At 38.2% G+C, this 24,478-nt stretch overlaps 1 protein-coding gene across 4 annotated transcripts in view; it reads left to right on the top strand.

Annotated features, from left to right (window-relative positions):
* TSPAN19 (tetraspanin 19) overlaps nt 1-22,898 on the top strand; it is a 31,477-nt gene extending 8,579 nt beyond the window's left edge. For all 4 annotated transcript variants that reach the window (XM_004006233.6, XM_042246575.2, XM_004006232.6 and 1 more), the window contains 7 exons: nt 38-110; nt 2,373-2,497; nt 7,799-7,873; nt 12,521-12,631; nt 18,340-18,483; nt 19,783-19,866; nt 22,060-22,898. In XM_004006233.6, coding sequence (XP_004006282.2) covers nt 38-110; nt 2,373-2,497; nt 7,799-7,873; nt 12,521-12,631; nt 18,340-18,483; nt 19,783-19,866; nt 22,060-22,128 — 681 coding nt within the window. In that variant the 3' untranslated portion in view covers nt 22,129-22,898. The remainder of the gene's footprint in view (nt 1-37; nt 111-2,372; nt 2,498-7,798; nt 7,874-12,520; nt 12,632-18,339; nt 18,484-19,782; nt 19,867-22,059) is intronic.
* The last annotated feature ends 1,580 nt before the right edge of the window (nt 22,899-24,478 follow it).

Below are 24,478 nucleotides of genomic sequence, written 5' to 3'. Positions count from 1 at the left end.
AGTTAGTTAAAAAATAAATATTGGCTATTTTTTGCAGGTTCTGGGACTTTTACTCATGGGATTTGGTACCTGGCTTTTATTAGATGGAAATAATTTTTTCACAGCTTTGGGTATGTATCTATTTTGCTTTCTCTAAATCAAATAAGGCATTCAATATTAAGCAACTGAGTACAGTGACTTAATCAGCAGGTGGCAGTGTTTCCCTAAAATTTATAAAGTACTGTTCAATTTTTCCTCAGAAGGTCTTCGTCAATTGGCTCTAGAAACACCTTATTAAATAATAAGACTTAAATCCAAGACCATAAAGGAGAGAGAATTTTGAGAGAAAAGGCTAAAAACTCTGGGCAAGAGAGATGAGAGAAATAGAGTATTGCAGTTCTGCTCACTCTAGACTTTTTTACAGATTTATAAATGTTAAAAGATAATGGAAATCAATATAGTTTCACTGCCCAAGTTAAATAATCTCTTTTAAAACTCAGTTACCGGACTTCCCTTGCGGTGCAGTGGATAAGAATCTGCCTGCCAATGCAGGAGGCTCAGGTTTGATCCCTGATCCGGAAAGGTCCCACATACTGCAGGGGAACTAATCGCATTCACCACAGCTACTGAGCCTGTACTCTAGATCCCGGAACCACAGCCGGCGAGCCCACGGGTCCTAGATCAGGGAGTTGCAACTGCTGCAGCCCCAGCCTCAAGCCTGTGCTCTGCAACAAGGGAAGTCATCACAGCGAGAGGCCCGCACGCTGCAGCGGGGAGTGGTCCCCGCTCTCCACAGCTAGAGAAAGCTCGAGCAGAGTGGCAAAGACCCAGCACAGTCGAAAAAAAAAAAAAAAACCACACAACAACTCAGTTACCATATCCTATCACCATCACATGGTTAGAAATATAATATTCCCTATGTGGAAATAACTGAATATGAGGGCATGAATGGATCAAGAAGGATATGTATATATACATACATATATATATATATATAATGGATATATATATATCATTAGGCACCATCCCATGAGCTAAGGATACAACAGTGTACAAGAAAGATAAAGGGCATGTCCTCATGGAGCTTAATTCCAGTGAGGAAGACTCAAAAGCACATAATTTCACTCCTGCAAACCTTCCCAGTCTCACCTGCCTGAAACTGTTAATTGCCAGCAAGGCTAAGTTTCCTATACACATTGCAACGTTCCGTGCCTCAGAATGTTTCCACCATTCCAACGTAGAGATTTCCAATTATAATTCAGAGCCTAAACTCAAGTGTTACCTTCTCCAGTAATCTTGCCTACTTTCACCTTCTCCTCCTACTGGATTAGCTGCTTTTCTACCCAGTGCTGTGCCAGTAAGTATTCTGCAATGGAGTATTGTTTGTTTGTTGGGTTTTTATGTGCTGATTTCTGTGGTTTAAAGAATCCCAGGATGGCCAGTTTTAAGGTGCCAGTGTGGACTGAGTTAGCTTACAGATTTTGTGCAATTTTAACCCGTGGCTTTATGTGTCGGAACAATCTTGTTCCAGCACACCACTGTCCACTGCCTCTACTCTTCTCCCATAAAACCTAGGGCATATTTAATGTATTCATTCTCCCTTTAAAAAAGTATTTGTTAAGCACTACATCTGTGCCATAGCACTAAGCATTTAACAGTAAGTCTATTGACTATAGAAATATATATATAGTCTCTAGCCCAGAGAGTTCAGTCTAGATGGGGAGAGAATAAAATATACTTTTAATGGGGCCATATTAGCAATAAACTCAGGGTCTCATACAAGGGAAACAACCCACATATTAGGCTGTTGGTTAGTTGCTAATTCATATCCGACTTTTTTGTGACCCCCATGGACTGTAGCCTGCCAGCCTCTTTCTGTCCATAGGATTTCCCAGGCAAGAACACTGAGGTGGGTTGCCGTTTTCTTCTCCAGGGGATCTTCCCAATCCAGGGATTCAACCCACATCTCTTCCATTGGCAGGCAGATTCTTTATCACTGTGCCACCAAGGAAGCCCACATATGTTAGGTACTCAAACTATTTTTGATGAATGAATGAATGAATATGTAAATGTTTGGACATATGTTATACATAGAAGAATTCACTCAAGAAAAAGTTGTCTTCTTTCATAGAAGACATTAAAGACAAGGTTAACTTAAAGAGATCTTCTGAGATGGAAGAAATTCTCTATCATGTCATTAAAGGAAGAAAAGTCCTTAAGAATAAGTAAGAGGTGCTAGAATGAGATTGAAAAGAGAGAGAGAAAGAGAATCCTAGTGATTTGAAGCGACTTAGCAGCAGCAGCAGCAGCTTAGGGAAACCTTGGGTTGCTGCATTTATTATTAAATAGAAAACACATATCACTTAATAATAGCTATTTTGTGGTTTCCACAGATGAAAATAATCACTTGACAGTGTATATTTTTCGAATTTTGATTGGAACTGGATCTGCTATTCTTCTTCTTTGTTTCTTGGGTTATTTGGGAATTCACAATGAGATCAGGTGGCTCCTAATTCTGGTACGTATTTCATTTCAATAGTCTGAATTTGTAGCTTTGATTTTCAGTGTTCAAATTACCCAAGTGAGCAAAAAGGATTTATGTCACTGGAACACAGCCGTATAATGGGCTCTTGGGAGCAAGGCAATGAAGTGCCCCCTCCCAAGAATCTTTGCTTAGACAAAACTTTCTTGCTGAGTTTTCAGTGGACCAAATCTGAACCTCAACACTTAACACATTGATATTAATTTTGAAGACAGGGTCAATATGTATCCATTGCCTAAGGTGAACTACAGCTAACTAAACTTAAACATGAAGACTAAAATCAGAATAAAATGTGTTAAAGTCAATAAACATTGAAGCTTAGGGGGGAAAAGGAAACAATGGCCTGTAGTTGGCACATTTTCTCCCTGTGGGTGTACCATGTGGGATGCTAACTTATAATTGAGATCACAATATATAATTTAACAAAGAGAAACATAACTGCTGAGGGGGCCAGACTCTGGCATCTGGTTAGCACACTCTCTCCCCCCAGGCATATACATGAAAAGATAACTCATGATAAGGAAGACAAATCTGAACTTGAGCCATTTACCATACAGGAGAATGTTATGGATCACATGCCAATCCACAGATTCAGGTGAATTATGTTGTTGTTCAGTCACTCAGTTGTGTCCAACTCTTCTCGACCCCAGGCACTGCAGCACACCAGGCTTCCCTGTTCTTCACCGTCTCCTGGAGTTCACTCAAACTCATGTCCGTTGAGTCAGTGATGCCATCCAACCATCTCATCCTCTGTCATCCCCTTCTCCTCCTGCCCTCAATCTTTCCCAGCATCACTGTCTTTGCTAATGAGTAGGCTCTCTTCTCATCAGGTGACTAAAGTATTGGAGTTTCAGCTTCAGCATCATTCCTTCCAATGAATATTCAAGACTGATTTGATTAACTGGTTTGATCTTGCAATCCAAGGGACTCTCAAGAGCCTTCTCCAACACCACAGCTCAAAAGCATCAATTCTTTGGCATTCAGCCTTCTTTATGGTCCAATTTCCACATTCATACATGACTACTGGAAAAATCATAGCTTTGACTAGATGCACCTTTGTTGGCAAAGTAATGTCTCTGCTTTTGAATATGCTGTCTAGGTTGGTTATAAAATTTCTTCCAAGGAGCAAGTGCCTTTTAATTTCATGGCTGCAGTCACCATGTTCAGTGGTTCTGGAGCCCAAAAAAATAGTCTGTCACTGTTTCCACTGTTCCTCCATCTATTTGGCATGAAGTGATGGGACTGGATGCCATGATCTTAGTTTTCTGAATGTTGAGTTTTAAACCAGCCTTTTCACTCTCCTCTTTCACCTTCCTCAAGGGGCTCTTTAGTTCCTCTTCACTTTCTGCCATAAGGGTAATGCCATCTACATATCTGAGGTTATTGATATTTCTCCTGGAAATCTTGATTCTGGCTTGTGCTTCATCCAGTCCAGCATTTTGCATTATGCACTCTGCATAGAAGTTAGATAAACAGGGTGACAATATACAGCGTTAATGTGCTCCTTTCCCAATTTGGAACCAGTCTGTTGTTCCATGTCTGGTTCTAACTGTTGCTTCTTGAGCTGCATGTAGGATTCTCAGGAGGCAGGTAAGGTGGTCTGGCATTCCCGTCTCTAAGAATTTTTCATAGTTTGTTGTGATCCACACAGTCAAGGACTTTAGAGTAATCAATGAGGCAGAAGTAGATGTTTTTCCTAAATTTTCTTGTTTTCTCTATGATGCAACAGATGTTGGCAATTTGATCTCTGTTTCCTCTGTCTTTTCTAAATCCAGCTTGAACATCTGGAAGTTCACAGGTCACGTACTCTTGAAGCCTGGTTTGGAGAATTTTGAGCATTACTTTGCTAGCGTGTGAAATTAGTGCCACTGTGTGGTAGTTTGAACAGTCTTTGGCATTGACTTTTTTGGGGGGATTGGAATGAAAACTGACCTTTTCCAGTCTTGTGACCACTGCTGAGTTTTCCATATTTGCTGGCATATTGAGCACAGCACTTTTAACAGCATCATCTTTTAGGATTTGAAATAGCTCAGCTGGAATTCCATCACCTCCACTAGCTTTGTTCATAGTGATGCTTCCCAAGGCCCACTTGACTACGTACTCCAAGATGTCTGGCTTTATGTGAATGATCACACCATTGTGGTTATCTGGGACATTAAGATCTTTTTTGTATAGTTCTTCTGTTCTTTCCACCTCTTCTTAATATCTTCAGATGAAATATAGCTTTTTTTTTTTAACATTTTTAAACATATTTAACATTTTCTTTAAAACAGATTGGAGAAGGAAATGGCAACCCACTCCAGTATTCTTTCCCTGGGAAATCCCATGGACAGAGAGAGGTGGGCTACAGCTCAAGGGGTCGCAAAAGAGTCAGAAGTGACTTTGCAACTGTTTGACTGCATCAGGTCTTAGTTGCAGCCTGTGGGCTCTTCAGTTGTTTCATGCAGGATCTAGTTCCCCGACCAGGGATCAAAACCAGGACCCCTGCATTGGGAACTCGGAGTCTTAGCCACTGGACCACCAGGAAGTCCTCAAATCAGTTGTTTTTTTTTTTGTAGTTGGATTTATTTATTTATTTATTTTTTAAATTTTAAAATCTTTAATTCTTACATGCGTTCCCAAACATGACCCCCCCACCTCCCTCCCCCCAACATCTCTCTGGGTCATCCCCATGCACCAGCCCCAAGCATGCTGCACCCTACGTCAGACATGGACTGGCGATTCAATTCTTACATGAGAGTATACATGTTAGAATTCCCATTCTCCCAAATCATCCCACCCTCTCCCTCTCCCTCTGAGTCCAAAAGTCCGTTATACACATCTGTGTCTCTTTTCCTGTCTTGCATACAGGGTCGCCATTGCCATCTTCCTAAATTCCATATATATGTGTTAGTATACTGTATTGGTGTTTTTCTTTCTGGCTTACTTCACTCTGTATAATTGGCTCCAGTTTCATCCATCTCATCAGAACTGATTCAAATGAATTCTTTTTAACGGCTGAGTAATACTCCATTGTGTATATGTACCACAGCTTTCTTATCCATTCATCTGCTGATGGACATCTAGGTTGTTTCCATGTCCTGGCTATTATAGACAGTGCTGTGATGAACACTGGGGTACATGTGTCTCTTTCAATTCTGGTTTCCTCGGTGTGTATGCCCAGCAGTGGGATTGCTGGGTCATAAGAATTCACAGGCACTTTCCTGTGATGCAGATAAGAAATTCAAATGTAGCAAACTGTGCCTCTTGCCAAGAATCCCTAACTCTTATGTAGCACAGAAAGTCCTGGTAATCACTCTGGATTTTGTTATCAGTCTACACCAGTTACCATGAAAGCATTCCCCTTCCCAGCTGGTGTGGTTCCTTCAGGACTATGCACTTGCTGTTTGAATGGCCTAGGGCAGCAAACCAGGGTTGCTCTTCATCCAGTGTATACCAGTTCAGGCATATCGATGAAATTCTTTTGTGAAGGACTGGTAAGGAACAGTTACCTCAGTTCCTTTCCTGCAGTTTACCTCCCCTGAGACCCGAGATATTCAACCCTGCCAATGACACAGCAATTAAAGGAGTCATGCCTGGCAGAGGAATTAGTTGCTGCCTATTGCTAGTAATTGCTACTTGTTATTTGAATATTACCCCGGGGCAGAAGCATTTTAGGCAGATTTGAAAACCACACCTTAATTTCCCTCTGAGGTCTTGCCACCTTATCCTGGCAATACCTGGAAAAACAGACCTCACTCTCTCTTTTTATTCTCCTCAAAGGCACACCTTCAACTGTCAGTTTTTATCTTTCTCTTATTCTAGGGCCTTTAGCATAATTTTCTCATGGGACTTCTGATTTTGAATATGGAAACTGGGACAGAAATGGCTTGAAGGAAGGTTTTAATCTTATTTCTGTAGACATCTAACTGAGGTTAAAAGATAATAATTTTCAAGGATAAAATCATGAATAACCTGTATGAAAATGAACATGTGTCAGAGACTTTATTTAAATAATTAGTTAATAGGGGAACCACCAGTAAGAGGTAACAACTGGTTTAAATGAGAATTAGACTTGTGGAGATTTATATTCCCTATGAACTGTATTAATTTGTATTTTCATGAACAGTAATTATTTGTATTATGATGGGACTTTTGTATTATTGATACTATCAGAGTTCTGTAAACTAACTCTCTACAGAGTTGAATAATAGCTTAGGCAAATATAACATTTCATACTGCCATTGAATCAGAAACCCGGGAGAGTCCAGTAGACCTCAGCCAGCTTACCATTGAAAAGGAATCCAGTAACTTAAAAAAAAAATTGTTTTGCACATTTTCTCTGTCTCTACCTGTCTTCACCACTACTTCTTGATAGTGAAGATTAAATGAGGTATTGTGTTTAGAAGTATTAAAAACCTAAACTTCTAAACAGTGCTAAAGACAAAAACCTATTTTTGTCCCTGAAGATAGGAAACACAATGTATGTCGAGTAAGCAATGTTAATGGACTATCTTAAAGTATTAAATGTTTAAAATATGTAAAACTAATAATACTAATGAAATCACTCATATTTTATTTAGTAAAATTTTCAGACAAGTTACTTTAGAAGTTATTTTGAATTCTAGATAATATGTAACACTGTGGTGCTATAGTGAAGAAGACGGCAGTGGCCATTAAGTTTTGAAACAAGAAAATAGTCAAATAATGCAAAAATCATTTTGAAGTAGTTTTAGTTCTCAAAGCAATAGTCCAAATACGCATATAGACTCTACTATCTCCATTGCCTTTGTTACTTCCTCATTTTTGCTGTTGTTGTTGTTGTTGTTGTTGTTGTTGTTGTTAATGCTGTCGTTGCTCTGTGCATGATGGAATAGTTTATGTCTGGCCACAGTTTACTGAGTTCTCTAGTGTTAGCGGAATGGTATTAAGCGGAAGTCAAGATATTTAAATCCCCCTTTGAAGCGACTTAGCAGCAGCAGCAGCAGCTATGAGTTTTAGATCTGAATGAGGAGGGTATCATCATCAACTCCACTAGACCAAGTAGTCTGTTAGAGTTCTCATGAAATGTTATTACTTCTTTCTATCTTGCTCTTATCCAAATGTTCATTGATTTTTTTTTTTTTTTTTTGCCTTTTGATGTAAGGATTTCACTCATGTATATGAGAACAGGAAACGTCAGTAATACCTATGTATATTTTAAGACTGCATATTTCATATGATGTGCATTTTCCATCACTGTAGTATCTAAAAAATACATTAGGAGCATAGTTCTCATCTCTGTCTCTTTTCTCGTAGTATGCAGTACTGTTAATGTGGGCTGTTGGTGTTCAGGTTGTACTTTCAACACTCATCTTTGCAAAGAAGGAAGAGGTATGGAAACACCATCTTTTTATTTGAAAAATAGGAAAATCAGATGTTGTAGATTATTGAGACCTGAACCTATATTAAACCTATATTAAAAGCTAAAGGTAAGTAAATGTCTGTAGGGGAAAAGGGATGAAATGGAAGTACTAGAATTGTGTAATGGAAAGGAGACAAGAGTCAGATTGGAATGGAGGACAGAGTTCATGTCTTAACTCTGTCTGCAGAAGACTGAGAATGTTGTTGTAAATGACAAAAAATGTGGAGGAAAAGGAGATAATACTTAGAGTGGGGAATCCAAAACTGGCCCCCTCAGCCAACCCTCGCTATCACTAGGAACCACATCACCGTACTATATTCTATTTTTGCAAAGAAATATCTTTAGACTTTCTAAAGATACTAATTGGTACTAATTTTAAATTTAGCAATTTCATTTAAATAAGATATACTGAATAATTCGTCTATTTGTATAGTTATGGCCATAAGTGACACAATTAAATTAACAGATGATTTATATTTTCTAAGTTCAAAAAAGCACATAATAAATTTCCTGAAAACTTTTTGGTAACACAACTTACTTCTTTACTGCCTATAGTTACTTTTAATTCTTTAAGAAACTTGAGTATTTCAGTGCAGTCAAGGTCTGTTTTTGTATCCTGGGAGATTGTCTTATAGCACTAAGAGCATGGACTTGAAGTCAATCCTTAAACTTATGTCTTCATCTACTACCTTATAGAATTATCATTAACTGACAGTTGTAAAGTCCCTGTAACAGGGTAGCTATTTGAGGGCTCTCTATCTTCCCTTATTTGACTTAAAAAAAATATTTGTATTTCTGTATTTTTCGGGTGTGCTGGGTCTTTGTTGCTGCCTGCAGGCATTCTCTAGTTGCGGTGAGCGCAGGCAACGCTTCCCTGTGTTGCACAGGTTCCTTGTGGCAATGACTTCTGTTGTTGCAGAGCACGTGCTCTAGGCACGCAGGCTCAGTAGTCACAGAGCACAGGCTTGGTTTCCCCGAAGCATGTGGGGTTTCCCCGGACCAGGGACTGAACCCATGTGCCCCGCACTGGCAGGTGGATTCTTCACCCCTGGGCCACCAGGAAAGTCCTTCCCTTATTTAATTTTGAAGGAGACCCTGAGCAGTTCCTATGGTTCCTAGCCTTCAAACTCTCTCTCTCTCACTTGCACTTGCCTTCTCTCTCTCTCTCTCTCTCTCTCTCTCTATATATATATATATATATATATATATATATATATATAAAATCAAAGCAAATGAATATATATATATGTGATATATATATATGTGAAATATATATATATCTAAACTCTTAATTAATGGCCAAACTTCAACAAAATCTTTTCTATATAGCACCATTGCTTTCTAACTTCATTTCCTCTCTTGTGCTTGGCATCTGTCCTGGGTATCTAATTACCTAGGGCCTATTGTTAATGACTTGGCATTTATATCTAAAATTTCTTCTCTCCACGTGAAAAAATGTGTGTGCATGTATGTGTGCATGCACACACAGTCAAGTGAGTCCTGTAAAGCTGTCTTGATCCCAACACATCATCCTCTAACTTTTGGACCTGGTGATAGAACCTGAATATCAGACTTAAGGGCCTTTAACACATGGATATAGTTAATCAATGTCACCCATATTTATTTATTATTCAGATACTCCTCTCCACCTATTTTAAGAATAATCTATCATTTAATAATAACCACCATGTGCCAAAGAATGTGATAGGCACTTTATTGGCACTATATTACTGATCTCATAACAAATCCTAGAGATGCATTGTAAGTCTTGCTTTCTAGAACAGAAACTGAGGTTTTGAGCAGAGAAATACATGTAAAATATATCATGGCCAAATGACAGAATCTAAATTAACACTTATTAGCCAGTCCTAGAGATAGCGGCTTAGTTTATATCACCTTGACTTCTACAGTTCAAACTGGATTGAGCTCTCACAAGCTTTTAAATATTTTATGTCATTTACAACACTGACTCAATATGTGAACCGTGAACTTCTGATGTTCAAGCTGGTTTTCAAAAAGGCAGAGGAACCAGAGATCAAATTGCCAACATGCCCTGGATCATGGAAAAAGCAAGAGAGTTCCAGAAAAAACATCTATTTCTGCTTTATTGACTATGCCAAAGCCTTTGACTGTGTGGATCACAATAAACTGTGGAAAATTCTGAGAGAGATGGGAATACCAGACCACCTAACCTGCCTCTTGAGAAATCTGTATGCAGGTCAGGCAGCCCCAGTTAGAACTGGACATGGAACAACAGACTGGTTCCAAATAAGACAAGGAGTACGTCAAGGCTGTATATCGTCACTCTGCTTATTTAACTTCTATGCAGAGTACATCACGAGAAACGCTGGACTGGAAGAAACACAAGCTGGAATCAAGATTGCCGGAAGAAATATCAATAACCTCAGATATGCAGATGACACCACCCTGATGGCAGAAAGTGAAGAGGAACTAAAAAGCCTCTTGATGAAAGTGAAAGAGGAGAGTGAAAAAGTTGGCTTAAAGCTCAACATTCAGAAAACGAAGATCATGGCATCTGGTCCCATCACTTCATGAGAAATAGATGGGGAAATGGTAGAAACAGTGTCAGACATTATTTTTGGGGGGCTCCAAAATCACTGCAGATGGTGACTGCAGCCATGAAATTAAAAGACGCTTACTCCTTGGAAGAAAAGTTATGTTCAACCTAGATAGCATATTCAAAAGCAGAGACATTACTTTGCCGACTAAGGTCCATCTAGTCAAGGCTATGGTTTTTCCTGTGGTCATGTATGGATGTGAGAGTTGGACTGTGAAGAAGGCTGAGCGCCGAAGAATTGATGCTTTTGAACTGTGGTGTTGGAGAAGACTCTTGAGAGTCCCTTGGACTGCAGTGAGATCCAACCAGTCCATTCTGAAGGAGATCAGTCCTTGGATCTTTGGAAAGAATGATGCTAAAGCTGAAGCTCCAGTACTTTGGCCCCCTCATGTGAAGAGTTGACTCATTGGAAAAGACTCTGATGGTGGGAGGGATTGGGGGCAGGAGGAGAAGGGGACGACAGAGGATGAGATGGCAGGATGGCATCACGGACTCGACGGACGTGAGTCTGAGTGAACTCCGGGAGTTGTTGATGGACAGAGAGGCCTGGTGTACTGCGATTCACGGGGTCGCAAAGAGTCAGACACGACTGAGCAACTGAACTGAACTGAACTGAACTGAACTGAATGCTGACTCAGTGTTGGAGATGCCCTAGGGCTTCACTGGATATTTTTCAAATTGAATATTTGAGGGAATTTTATTTTTATAGTAGTAACCTAGATTATATATGAAAATCATTTTTACTCTTATATACTAAAGTGTGATTCATAGTCACTCTCAATCTCCCAAGTTAAGCTTTAAAAGGTAAATGAGGATATGTCTCCCTGTTATCACAACAGTATAAACTAGAAAAGCATCATTTTCTATTCTGAATAAAAGTTAACTCAGAGAATATGTGAAATAGATTATATGAATAACACATTATATCATTCTAATCTTCTTAGATGTAAGTGTGTAAGAGTTTTACTTGTACAGATGTCTTAATTATTGTAGTATTCCAACCAGTTATTTAGTTTTCATTATTCAAAGATTGCATATGATAATGAGAAAGTATTAGACTAGATTTCAAATGAATTAGTTTTAGAATTCACACCTCTTCTTCTTTCATGTAAACAAAGGAAATGATCATATTCTCTGAGTATCTGTATCATGGTTCATAAAATGAAAATACTATCTGGAATTTCTACCTTTTACTATTTTTAGGACCAAATTAGGACTTAGTTATGAAAGCCATATAAACTTTTAAATGCTTATATAAGTTCCTATTAAAAATTACCCATGCAATATCTAGATTACAAAATAGCAGTTTCACCCAAACTTTCAGATATGATTGTTTTTGCTTTAGCATTATGAAAAGATAATTTTTAAATTGAAAATGTATTTCTTGTAAAATATACAGTAGATTCAGGTCAATAATTTTATTTAACACCTTGATTAATGTGGGAACTAGTTTAGATATAAAAACCAATTAGAAGGAGAGTACAAAGAGAAGAACTGACATAAAAACTGACTTCGAAAGGAAAGGGATCAATTTCATCCCCACCAGGAAAAATTCATCAGCAATTCTCTCCAACAAAGAATCATTTGAATTGGGACATTGAGACCAACAAATGCACAACTTACAAAGTTGTAAAATAAATTAAAAACTGTGAAAAGTACAGACTCATAGAATCAGAGAACCCTGAACGTATACTAGAGAAAACCTAGTTTTCATTGAAAAGATCCTCAGTCATCTTTTCCATTTATAAGTCTTTCACAATTTTTCCTGGGATTATGAGAAGAAATGTTAGACCTTTCAGCACTGAGGAGAGCAGCACATAACTTTCTTCCTCATAAAGAAGTCTAATGTAGCCTTCCTATAGATCACAGTGTAAAATACCATAGGGATTCACATTTGCTCATTGCTAAAAATAATGATAGGAAGAAAAAAAACACTTAGAAATAAGTTGAAAACAACAAACTGAGTCTGAATACATTTTATGAAGAAGCATAAGGGAAGTTTCTATCAAATTTTCATTTTTAATAAAATTTTCAACAGGTTCACCAAGCATGGCATGATAAAATTGATTCCATCATTTCTGAGTATGGATCTGACGATTTTCCTCAAGATGTACCCAAGTGGGTGATTCTGAATGCTCTGCAGAAAATGGTAAGATGAAATTATCATAAAAGTAAAAAATTAGACACCAAAGGTGACAGCTGAAAAATGGGAAGACAAGGAAGGACAGGGGATGGGCACATGAATGAGAGGTTCTTGTATTTCTTCTAAACAAATGAGGTGGGATAGGATTGTCTAAACTTACAGATCTTGAGTTTTACTCTTCTTTTGTAAGGTGTATCTGCTTTTCTGGGTCAATTGATGTCTGGTCATTTTAACCTAGATTCATCTATAAAAGTGTTGGGAGTCTTCTGCCAAGTATAACAGTAACCTACTCGGTTGCATCCAGGGGGAGATAAATTCCAAGCCCAGTCCCTGCTGGGCAGCAGAGTATCCTGATGGTTCCCATTTGAGCCTGAACATCAGGTTTGCCATGTGGTAACTTTATGATCCTGAATAAGAAATCTTCTTAACCTCAGGTACCATATTAACAAAATAGGCAGAATAACCCCTACCTCTGGTTGTCAAGAATAAAGGAAGTAATATATATATATATAATACATAGAAAGCCTTGCATCTGGGACACAGTAGGCAACTAATATTTGTCAGCTTATGTTGTTAGGATTATTATTTCACTGTTCAGATATTTCTTGGCAAGGTAAGGGAATGTGTGTAGTCAGCCAAATGGTTACAAGAATAGATCGGCACAGGAACATAGTAAATGCTTGATTAAAAAAAAAATAGCAAACATTTTCATAGGCCTAGGTCCCTTTTTAGGCACTTTGCATATATTAACTCATTTAGTCCCCTCAATCTAATGAGATAAGAACTATTATCTTCATTTTGTAGATGAAAGTAGAGAAATTCATAACTTAGCCAGTGCCACATGGCTAATAGATGGCACAGCCAGAATTCAGTCCCTGACAATCTATAGCACTTGTGCTCAAGTGCTATACCAGAGTTTCACATAAACAGTTACTATCTTTAGTATATTTAATAACAGAAAAGCTTATTAGGAGAATTTAAATGTATTATAAATGATTTTATTCACCTTATTTTTTCTTTGGTGTATGTGATCTGAAAAGGTATTGCATTTTCAGATAGCATTATAACAGATAGCAGTGTATCAAACCATCCTATGGTAATTAACTGATAAATCAGGATAACAATTGAGCAACTTCACTTTCACTTTTCACTTTCATGCATTGGAGAAGGAAATGGTAACTCATTCCAGTGTTCTTGCCTGGAGAATCCCAGGGACGGGGGAGCCTGGCGGGCTGCCGTCTATGGGGTCGCACAGAGTTGGACACTACTGAAGCGAATTAGCAGCAGCAGCAGCACAAAAACATGTCTATATGTATGACATCACTGTCATTAATGAGAATCCAACTTATGTCTCCTAGCCATGAATATCATTGAGCATTGAGATAGTATATGTAGATTTGATTGTTTAACTAACTTTCAGTACCCAGTATCTAAAGTACTATGTTAGTCATTCAACGTTTCCAGGACTGTGGCAAGATTGTTGGCACATACTGAAACATAGTTGGTTGAGTTTAGACCAGTTCAATTCAGTCGCTCAGTTGTATCCGACTCTTTGCGACCCCATGAATTGCAGCACACCAGGCCTCCCTGTCCATCACCTACTTCCAGAGTTTAATCAAACTCATATCCATCGAGTTGGTGATGCCATCCAGCCATCTCATCCTCTGTTGTCCCCTTCTCCTCCTGCCCCCAATCCTTTCCAGCATCAGAGTCTTTTCCAATGAGTCAACGCTTTGCATGAGGTGGCCAAAGTATTGGAGTTTCAGCTTTAGCATCAGTCCTTCCAAAGAACACCCAGGACTGATCTCCTTTAGAATGGACTGGTTGGATCTCCTTGCAGTCCAAGGGACTCTCAAGAGTCTTCTCCAACACCACAGTTCAAAAGCATCAACTCTTCGGCACTCAGCTTTCTTCACAGTCCAACTCACACATCCATATACGACCACTGGAAAAACCATAGCCTTGACTAGGTGGACCTTTGTTGGCAAAGTAATGTCTCTGCTTTTCAATATGCTGTCTAGGTTGGTCATAATTTTCCTTCCAAGGAGTAAGCGTCTTTTAATTTCATGGCTGCAATCACCATCTGCAGTGACTTTGGAGCCCAAAAAAATAAAGTCTGACACTGTTTCCACTGTTTTCCCATCTATTTCCTGTGAAGTGATGGGACCAGAATGTTTTCAGAATGTTGAGCTTTAAGCCAACTTTTTCACTCTCCTCTTTCACTTTCATCAAGAGGCTTTTTAGTTCCTCTTCATTTTCTGCCATAAAGGTCGTGTCATCTCCATATCTGAGATTATTGATATTTCTCCCGGCAATCTTGATTTCAGCTTGTGTTTCTTCCAGCCCAGCATTTCTCATGATGTACTCTGCATAGAAGTTAAATAAGCAGGGTGACAATATACAGCCTTGACGTTGTCCTTTTCCTATTTGGAACCAGTCTGTTGTTCCATGTCCAGTTCTAACTGTTGCTTCCTGACCTGCATACAGGTTTCTCAAGAGGCAGGTCAGGAGGTCTGGTATTTACATCTCTTTCAGAATTTTCCACAGTTTACTGTGATCCACACAGTCAAAGGCTTTGGCATAGTCAATAAAGCAGAAATAGATGTTTTTCTGGAACTCTCTTGCTTTTTCCATGATCCAGGGGATGTTGGCAATTTGATCCCTGGTTCCTCTGCCTTTTCTAAAACCAGCTTGAACACCTGGAAGTTCACGGTTCACGTATTGCTGAAACCTGGCTTGGAGAAATTTGAGCATTACTTTACTAGCGGGTGAGATGAGTGCAGTTGTGCAGTAGTTTGAGCATTCTTTGGCATTGCCTTTCTTAGGGATTGGAATGAAAACTGACCTTTTCCAGTCCTGTGGCCACTGCTTGAGTTTTCCAAATTTGCTGGTATATTGAGTGCAGCACTTTCACAGCATCATCTTTCAGGATTTGAAATAGCTGCACTGAATTCCATCACCTCCACTAGCTTTGTTCGTAGTGATGCTTTCTAAGGCCCACTTGACTTCACATTCCAGGATGTCTGGCTCTAGGTGAGTGATCACACCATCATGATTATCTTGATCGTGAAGATCTTTTTTGTACAGTTCTTCTGTGTATTCTTGCTACTTCTTCTTAATATCTTCTGCTTCTGTTAGGTCCAGACCATTTCTGTCCTTTATCGAGCCCATGTTTGCATGAAATGTTCCCTTGGTATCTCTAATTTTCTTGAAGAGATCTCTAGTCTTTCCCATTCTGTTGTTTTCCTCTCTTTCTTTGCATTGATCACTGAGGAAGGCTTTCTTATCACTTCTTGCTATTCTTTGGAACTCTGCATTCAGATGCTTATATATTTCCTTTTCTCCTTTGCTTTTTCCCTCTCTTCTTTTCACAGCTATTTGTAAGGCCTCCTCAGACAGCCATTTTGCTTTTTTGCATTTCTTTTCCTTGGGGATGGTCTTGATGCCTGTCTCCTGTACAGTGTCATGAACCTCATTCATAGTTCATCAGGCACTCTCTCTATCAGATCTAGTCCCTTAAATCTATTTCTCACTTCACTGTATAGTCATAAAGGATTTGATTTAGGTCATACCTGCATGGTCTAGTGGTTTTCCCTACTTTCTTCAATATAATTCTGAACTTGGCAATAAGGAGTTCATGATCTGAGCCACAGTCAGCTCCCGGTCTTGTTTTTGCTAACTGTATAGAGCTTCTCCTGGAGAAGTCAATGGTACCCCACTCCAGTACTCTTGCCTGGAAAATCCCATGGGTGGAGGAGCCTGGTAGGCAGTCCATGGGGTCGCTAAGAGCCAGACACGGCTGAGCGACTTCACTTTCACTTTTCACTTTCATGCATTGGAGAAGGAAATGGCAACCCACTCCAGTGTTCTTGCCTAGAGAATCCCAGGGATGGGGGAACCTGGTGGGCTGCCGTCTATGGGGTCGCACAGAGTCAGAAACGACTGAAGCGACTTAGAAGCAGCAGCAGCAGAGCTTCTCCATCTTTGGCTGCAATAGTCAATCTGATTTCGGTGTTGACCATCTGGTGATGTCCATGTGTAGAGTGTTGTTGGAAGAGGGTGTTTGCTATGACCAGTGCATTCTCTTGGCAAAACTCTATTAGCATTTGCCTTGCTTCATTCCGTACTCCAAGGCCAAATTTGCCTGTTACTCCAGATGTTTCTTGACTTCCTACTTTTGCATTCCAGTCCCCTATAATAAAAAGGACATCTTTTTCGGGTGTTAGTTCTAAAAGGTCTTGTAGGTCTTCATAGAATCATTCAACTTCAGCTTCTTCAGCATTACTGGTTGGGCATAGACTTGGATTACTGTGATATTGAATGGTTTGCCTTGGAGACGAACAGAGATCATTCTGTAATTTTTGAGATTGCATCCAAGTACTGCATTTTGGACTCTTGTTGACCATGATGGTTACTCCATTTCTTCTAAGGGATTCCTGCCCGCAGTAGTAGATACAATGGTCATCTGAGTTAAATTCACCCATTCCAGTCCATTTTAGTTCGCTGATTCCTAGAATGTCGACGTTCACTCTTGCCATCTCCTGTTTGACCACTTCCAATTTGCTTTGATTCATGGACCTGACATTCCAGGTTCCTATGCAATATTGCTCTTTACTGCATTGGACCTTGCTTTTATCACTAGTCATATCCACAACTGGGTATTGTTTTTGCTTTGGCTCCATCCCTTCATTCTTTCTGGAGTTATTTCTCCACTGATCTCCAGTAGCATACTGGGCACCTAATGACCTGGGAGTTCCTCTTTCAGTATCGCATCATTTTGCCTTTTCATACTGTTCATGCGGTTCTCAAGGCAAGAATACTGAAGTGGTTTGCCATTCCCTTCTCCAGTGGACCACATTCGGTCAGACCTCTCCACTGTGTCCCGCCCATCTTGGGTGGCCCCACGGGCATGGCTTAGTTTCATTGAGTTAGACAAAGCTGTGGTCCGTGTGATTAGATTGACTAGTTTTCTGTGACTATGGTGGTACTGATACATAGGTGGTACTGATGCTATAACTTTCAATAACAAGTTTAGAAAATAATGATCTACTCACTTTAACTTTCTCTTATTTTCTAGGTGACAAATATATAAGCTGGTTCTTTCACATCCTTTCAACTCAACTTGATAGGATTGGAAATGAGACATTTCATAGATGATTGATCACTTCTATGACTCTTTTCCTTATAACCTTTGGGTTTTTTTGTGTGTGTGTCAGCTTTTCACAGCATACAAAATATAAAGTTAACATCTTACATTAACCCTAAGAATGTAGAAATAACCTGAGTCTCTCTATATATTAAACATATATGGCAGCATATTTTGGTTAAATCACAAAGAAAACTGTTATAGTTAGGAGAAGGTATGGCTCAAGGGATTCTCCCTCCTATGTTCTGCCTCTAAATATGATTTAGTAAATCCAGTATATCTTTCATCCTGAATGCTATAAGGTAAATCCAGATATAACAATTTCATTCAAACATAGCTCACTTATATGAGTAGAGATCTTTAATTCTGATTAATATCAACCATAGCAGCAATAGCAACAAAAATATTTTTGTTTAAACAAACGAAAATATATTTGTTTAATCTGTTATAATTCAATGCAGAATAAATTAATAAATTTATCATAAAACCACTTTGAGAAGCATAGGAGTCATATAATTAACTGCATTTTGAGTATTCTATAGTAAAACTTATAGAATCATTTTTCTAGTTTCAGTGTTGTGGCCTAAAAAATTACTCAGACTGGACCAAGAACAAGAATAAAGAAAATTCAGAACAGGTGCCATGTTCTTGCACAAATTCTACATTAAGAAAGTGGTTTTGTGATGAGCCACTGAATGCAACGTACCTACAGGTAAATATAAGCCAAGGCTTCTCCAAGTGTTCACAGTACCCTGTTTTGTTTTGTTTTTTGTTTGTTTTGTTTTGTTGCAAGTCATTTTAGAATCCTGAGCAAATTGTTGTATTAAAAACAATGCCATTCATGGTTATTAGGTTCTTAAGCACCTTGCTAATGAAAGCACAGCGAAGTGGATTGTATCAGTTACATAACAAAGTCATTAAACTTTCTGGAATATGTGATCTAAGTGTGCCTAGAACTTGGGATTCCATTAACTCTCTCCTCAGCCATCTTTTGACAGAGGAGATCCTTTTGGTGAATCTCCGTTGTATAGGATTGGTAAAGGAACTGCAACAGCAGAAATAAAGAGGCATGAGGCTTGGCAAAAAACTAAGGGAGGAAATCCCAGATGTGTCAAGGGTAGTGTTCACATAAAGGTGGCAGAAATCAGAGAAGAGGTTCATCTGTAGCAACTGCTCTTTACACATATAGGACATGATAAACTAGGGATTTCCATCCAATAACTTCGAATACTTTGTGTAGTTTAGTTTCTATATTGATGTTACTCTAATTTTAAGATGTCTTTCAATAACATAATTCATTCATAGAGAAATGGAGGATTCTCCATTTAAGAATTCCATTTAATCTCCACTTAAGGAATTTCCATTTAAGGAATCTCCATTTGGAGGATTCTCCAAGAAAGGTTCTCTTTGGGAAATATCATGTTAGGCAATGTATATGCCCTGCTGAATTTCAGTAGTGTTCAGAAAATTAAATCCCTCTCAAAACTTAATAAATTTCTGATTTCAACTACCTGACAACATCTTAGCAACTTAAAAAGTAGCAGCTGAGGCATCCTGCTATTGTAGGAAGCTCTCTGGGCTAACGGAGAAGGCAGTGGCAACCCACTCCAGTACTCTTGTCTGGAAATTCCCATGGATGGAGGAACCTAGTGGGCTGCAGTCCATGGGGTTGCTAGGAGTTGGACACGACTAAGCGACTTGACTTTCACTTTTCACTTTCATGCACTGGAGAAGGAAATGGCAACCTACTTCAGTGTTCTTGCCTGGAGAATCCCAGGGACGGGAGAGCCCTCTGGGCTGCCGTCTATGGGGTCGCACAGAGTCGGACACGACTGAAGCGACTTAGCAGCAGCAGCAGCAGCTCTGGGCTAAAAGTCCAGTCTCCAGTTAGATGTTGACTTGCTTTTTAGACTTTGATACGTTACTAATCTCTTTGTCTCTTCTCTGTAATGGAATTATGTATGAAACCATTTATATCTCCAAGTCAATCTAAGTAAGTTCTTTTCCTTAGGGTTGTGAAAATAAAATCAACACATGGTATCATGCTAATGCTTTGACATTAATTGGAATTAACTTTGGACTTTTGGCTTCAGAGGTAAGTTTTTGTTTATATGTTTAAAGATTTAAAAAAATTAAGTATAAAGTATATGGGATAGACTGTAGAACAACCAGATGGAGACCTAAGGAGACTAATTAGTCCAATAGGAGCCAGAACCCTGAAACTGTTCACACACAGGAGGTCCCAACTGAGGGCAATATCCTTAGATCAGCCTTGGTGGAGCCTGGAAATCATTGTCATCCAGGACTTTCATGGCAGTCCAGTTGGTTAAGACACCCACTTCCAATGCAGGGGGCTTGGGTTCGATTCCTGGTTGGGGAACCAAAATCCCACAGGATGCATGGCATGTTCAAAAATATATAAACACATTTTTTAAATGGCTTTATAAAAAAAATAAGTTGTTCTCCTGGGAGGTAGTGATTTCATTTCTTTGTGATTAAAAAAAAATACTTTATATCTTGGCAGTGAGTTGACCATGATGCGCAGTGTGTACACTGGCAAATTTCTTAAATATAGGCAGATGTTTGACATTAGTAAATCTATTCAATCATACGCTTTTTCATTCATTGCTTCATTCATTCACTCAATAAATGTGGAAGGGGGAGGAACACCTACTACGTGTCAGGTGCTGTACTAGATGCAAGAGACACAATGGGAAGCAAAAATCTACATATTCCTTGACTTCCAGGGTGCCAACTACAAAACTGAGGTTCAGAAATAGTACTTAATTCTCCAGTCCCAGTGAAGACCAATAAAAGCTAGTGAAGGGTATGGGTTCAAAGAAATTGTAAGACTGTATAGATTATTATTGTGTAGAGTATAACAGAATAAATATATAACATGTGATTTGGCCAAAATAGGATAGCAAATTTAATTTACGTTGATTCACAAAGAAGTATCAACAACCTCAGATATGCAGATGATACCACTCCAACGGCAGAATGCAAAGAGGAAATAAAGGACCTCTTGAAGAAGGTGAAAGAGGAGAGTGAAAAAGCTGGCTTAAAACTCAACATTCAGAAAACCAAGACCATGGTAGCCAATCCCATCACTTCATTGGCAAAAGATGGGGAAAAAGTGGAAGCAGTGACATATTTTCTTACCTTGGGCTCCAAAATTACTGTAGACAGTGACTGTAGCCATGAAATTAAAAAATGCTTGCTCCCTGAAAGCTATGACAAATCTAGACAGAAAAGCAGAGACATCACTTAGCCAACAAAGTTTTGTATAGTCAAAAGTATGGCTTTTCCAGCAGTCATGTACAGATGTGAGAATTGGACCATAAAGAAGGCTGAATGCTGAAGAATTGATGCTTTTGAATTGTAATGCTGGAGAAGACTCTTGAGAGTCCCTTGGACAAGGAGATAAAACCAGTCAATTCTACAGGGAATAAGTCCTGAATATTCATTGGAAGGACTGATGCTGAAGCTCCAGTACTTTGGCCACCTGATGTGAAGAGCCAGCTTATTGGAAAAGACCCTGATGCTGAAAAAGATTGAGGGCAGGTGGAGAAGAGGGTGACAGAGGATGAGATGGCTGGATGGCATCACCAAGTCAGTGGACATGAGTTTGAGCAAACTCTGGGAGATGGTGAAGGGCAGGGAAACCTGGCGTGCAAAGAAAGACCAGGACGCAACTTAGCAACTGAAAAACAACCAGGGCCCTCACCTAAAGTTCCATAAATGCTTTTCAGCTGGTAAGAGTGTTTAGTCTCAGGATGGTGGTAAACAAGACAGTCTTATAAGCATTGATACTCCTTTTAAATGTTTATTCTCTATTGTATTCATCCTGAGGCAATTAAGATAAGACAGAATGGGGGATGTTATTGGGTTCCAGTTTATCATCTACCCTTTCCAGACCATCTTTCATGATCCTGTAACAAAAAGAGGCAGTTTTTTGGAAGTGATGATGTTAGAAAAATGATGAACACAAAACATCAGCAGTTTATCACAGCATCTAGCCCAGTGATAGCCCATGTCATTAAAACTGAGAAGTCTATTCTTTCACCCTCTCTGTAAATGAGCTTGGTGACAGCTGGGCTACCCTGCAAGACTTACTCTGCTGACTTCTTTCTTATTCACAATGATATGTACCTTACTTGGAAATGGTCTCACCCTCCTTCCTCCCTTTTCCCTTTGCAGAATACATTTTGGTGATTATGTGGCGTTAACTTTACAAATTATTCTTACTGATTACATTTTGATCTCTTATTGTTTCCCTTTTTTTCAGGTTTTGCAATTCTCATTAACTGTTTGTTTCTTCAGACACATCAAGAATAGAATATATGCAGAAAAGTGATCACTGGATTTTAATTTGTCTGGAAGAAACCAATTAACTCTTAAAATAATCATATTGAATTCTTCTAGTCCAAAATAAAAGTTTTGAATTACATTTATTGTTTAAGATTTAATCAAGTCAGTGGTTATATGTGACACAGAATTATTGAATATAATATCATTCCATGAAATTTTTATTAATATCAAATTCTACAGTTCAGTACATTGTCATTTTCTGAATTTGGAGGATATCATTGAATATACTAATTTCAATATATGGTAAATTATCATGTATGTTTTGAGTGTCACATGTAGAAAAAGATACCTATATGATGCTCAGAAAATACTGTGTAAGCAATTATAACATATACTTTACATTTACAAATTTTAGGTAAATAACACTGATTTATAGATTTCAAAGAAAGAATGAAAATCTCCATGACACTGACCTCTACACTAAATTAATCTTTTATTTCTCTCTTCTTACAATGCTTAGAAAGTGGATAATAAATTTACAGTTTTACAAGTTTGGATATACTTAAGTGGCAATAAGAAAATATTTTTAAAAACATGAATTTTTAAATATAGTAAAAATAATCTAGTCTAAGTACTCACTGAAGTCTAATACTCATTACCTTCTCATTTTTCCCCTTTTTTGTAAGTTATGCTCAGTGAATGCATATACAATTTTTGAAGGATATAAAAATAAACTACCTGTTCTATTTTCCTAACAATGATACTGTGAGAACAGAAAAAAACTTCTTTGAAAAAATAAAAATTGCTGTACAGACATGAGGTGTTATCATATCATTGTTGTTCTTTATGAGAAAAGGCTGCGTTGATCTTGAGGAAATGAAGAAAGAATAGATTAACTAAAGATCCTGCATTGCTCCTGCTGTTGTAGAAGGCTCACTCTTATTTATATTTATTAATTCAATCATATCTATTTTCATCTGTCTAGTCAGTACATTGCAGATTTCACAGACCTACAGGCTTTTCTTTTCTTTTCTTTTTTTTGTAAGTGAAAAAGAAAATAGAGTAAACATTTTCTCTAAAGTCATCTGTAAATAGACATAGCTTCTAAATTTAAGGGAAATTCTCTTGGGATTTAAAACTCATTTTCAAATTCCTGTTTTCTCTAAAATATGCCACAGGACCACACTGATATAAAAAATATCTCTCCTACTTGGGAGTTGAGTACCAACTTATTTGTAATCAAATAAATATTACAGAAATATATTCTGATATATATAATTTGTATCAAGCAAATGAAAAAGATGTCTAGATACTAGATTGCCTATTTTTAGTTACTACAGTTAAATCACAAGATATATGCACCACTGATCAAATCTATCACCTTTATGATTTTAGGAAGTATTTTTTTAAAGGATGTTGCTTTACACGCTGAATAAAATAAAGATTTATTTGAAGACTTGAGTAGATCAGGATCATATCTCTGTCTTGTTGGTTTTTTTTTTTTTTTTGGATTTCTGAAATAGAAAACTTAGAAAGTTCTGAAAATTAATCTGGATCAGAAAGTAGGGTAACACACTATCTTGATTTCCCCCTGAAGTTGTCCTGTCACTTGCAAAACATATTTAGCTTACTTCAGGCTCCCCATTTTAATTATGTTTCCAAAACGATTTTGTGATGGTACTATATAAGTGAACTACTTTTAAATTCCTTTTATCTTCTTTTCTTCTTTCAGATAAAGATACATGCATTCAGTCAACAAGCATTTATGGAGACCCTACTATGTGCTAGGGGCATTGCTCTGTTTTGAGATATGAAGATGAATGGAAACATGTATAGTTCCTTTTCAGTGCTGGCTTCAGGGACATATAACCTATCTTTAGAAGAGGCCCACACTTGGCTTAATACTTGGCAGTTGCCATCTTCAAATTCTTAATTTCTGAACAAGGGACTTATATTTACATTTTGCCCTGGGCTCTCTAAATTGGGGAGCCAGCTCTGCTTCTATAGTTAAACTCAGAGTCAGTCATACATCCTAACATGGGAACAAATAAATTGCATGTTTGTTATAATTATTATGACTAAGAAAGAAAATGCCAAGTTTGCTTTAGAAAATCAGACAGCACTTCAAAAAAGGGAGTCACTCATTCAACAGTTACTTATTGAGCAACTGCTTTCTGTTGGGCAGTCTTCCAAGTGCTAGAGAAAGAGGATCGAGTTCGAGTAAAACAAAATAAAAAACATCATGAAAGTTACATTCAATTCAGTAGACCCAAATAACCCATAAACAACATTATGATGTCCGATGGTGGGAAGTGCTATAGAGAAAAAATAAGTCAGGCAGTAGAATAAGGAGTGTTTGGGAATTAGGATGATTGTAATTTGAGATAGGCTGTGCT

Source organism: Ovis aries, chromosome 3 (genome assembly GCF_016772045.2).
Source record: "Ovis aries strain OAR_USU_Benz2616 breed Rambouillet chromosome 3, ARS-UI_Ramb_v3.0, whole genome shotgun sequence".
Lineage (NCBI taxonomy): Eukaryota > Metazoa > Chordata > Mammalia > Artiodactyla > Bovidae > Ovis > Ovis aries.
The sequence above is the reverse complement of the archived record's forward strand: the minus strand, read 5'-3'. Positions and strand labels throughout refer to the sequence as shown.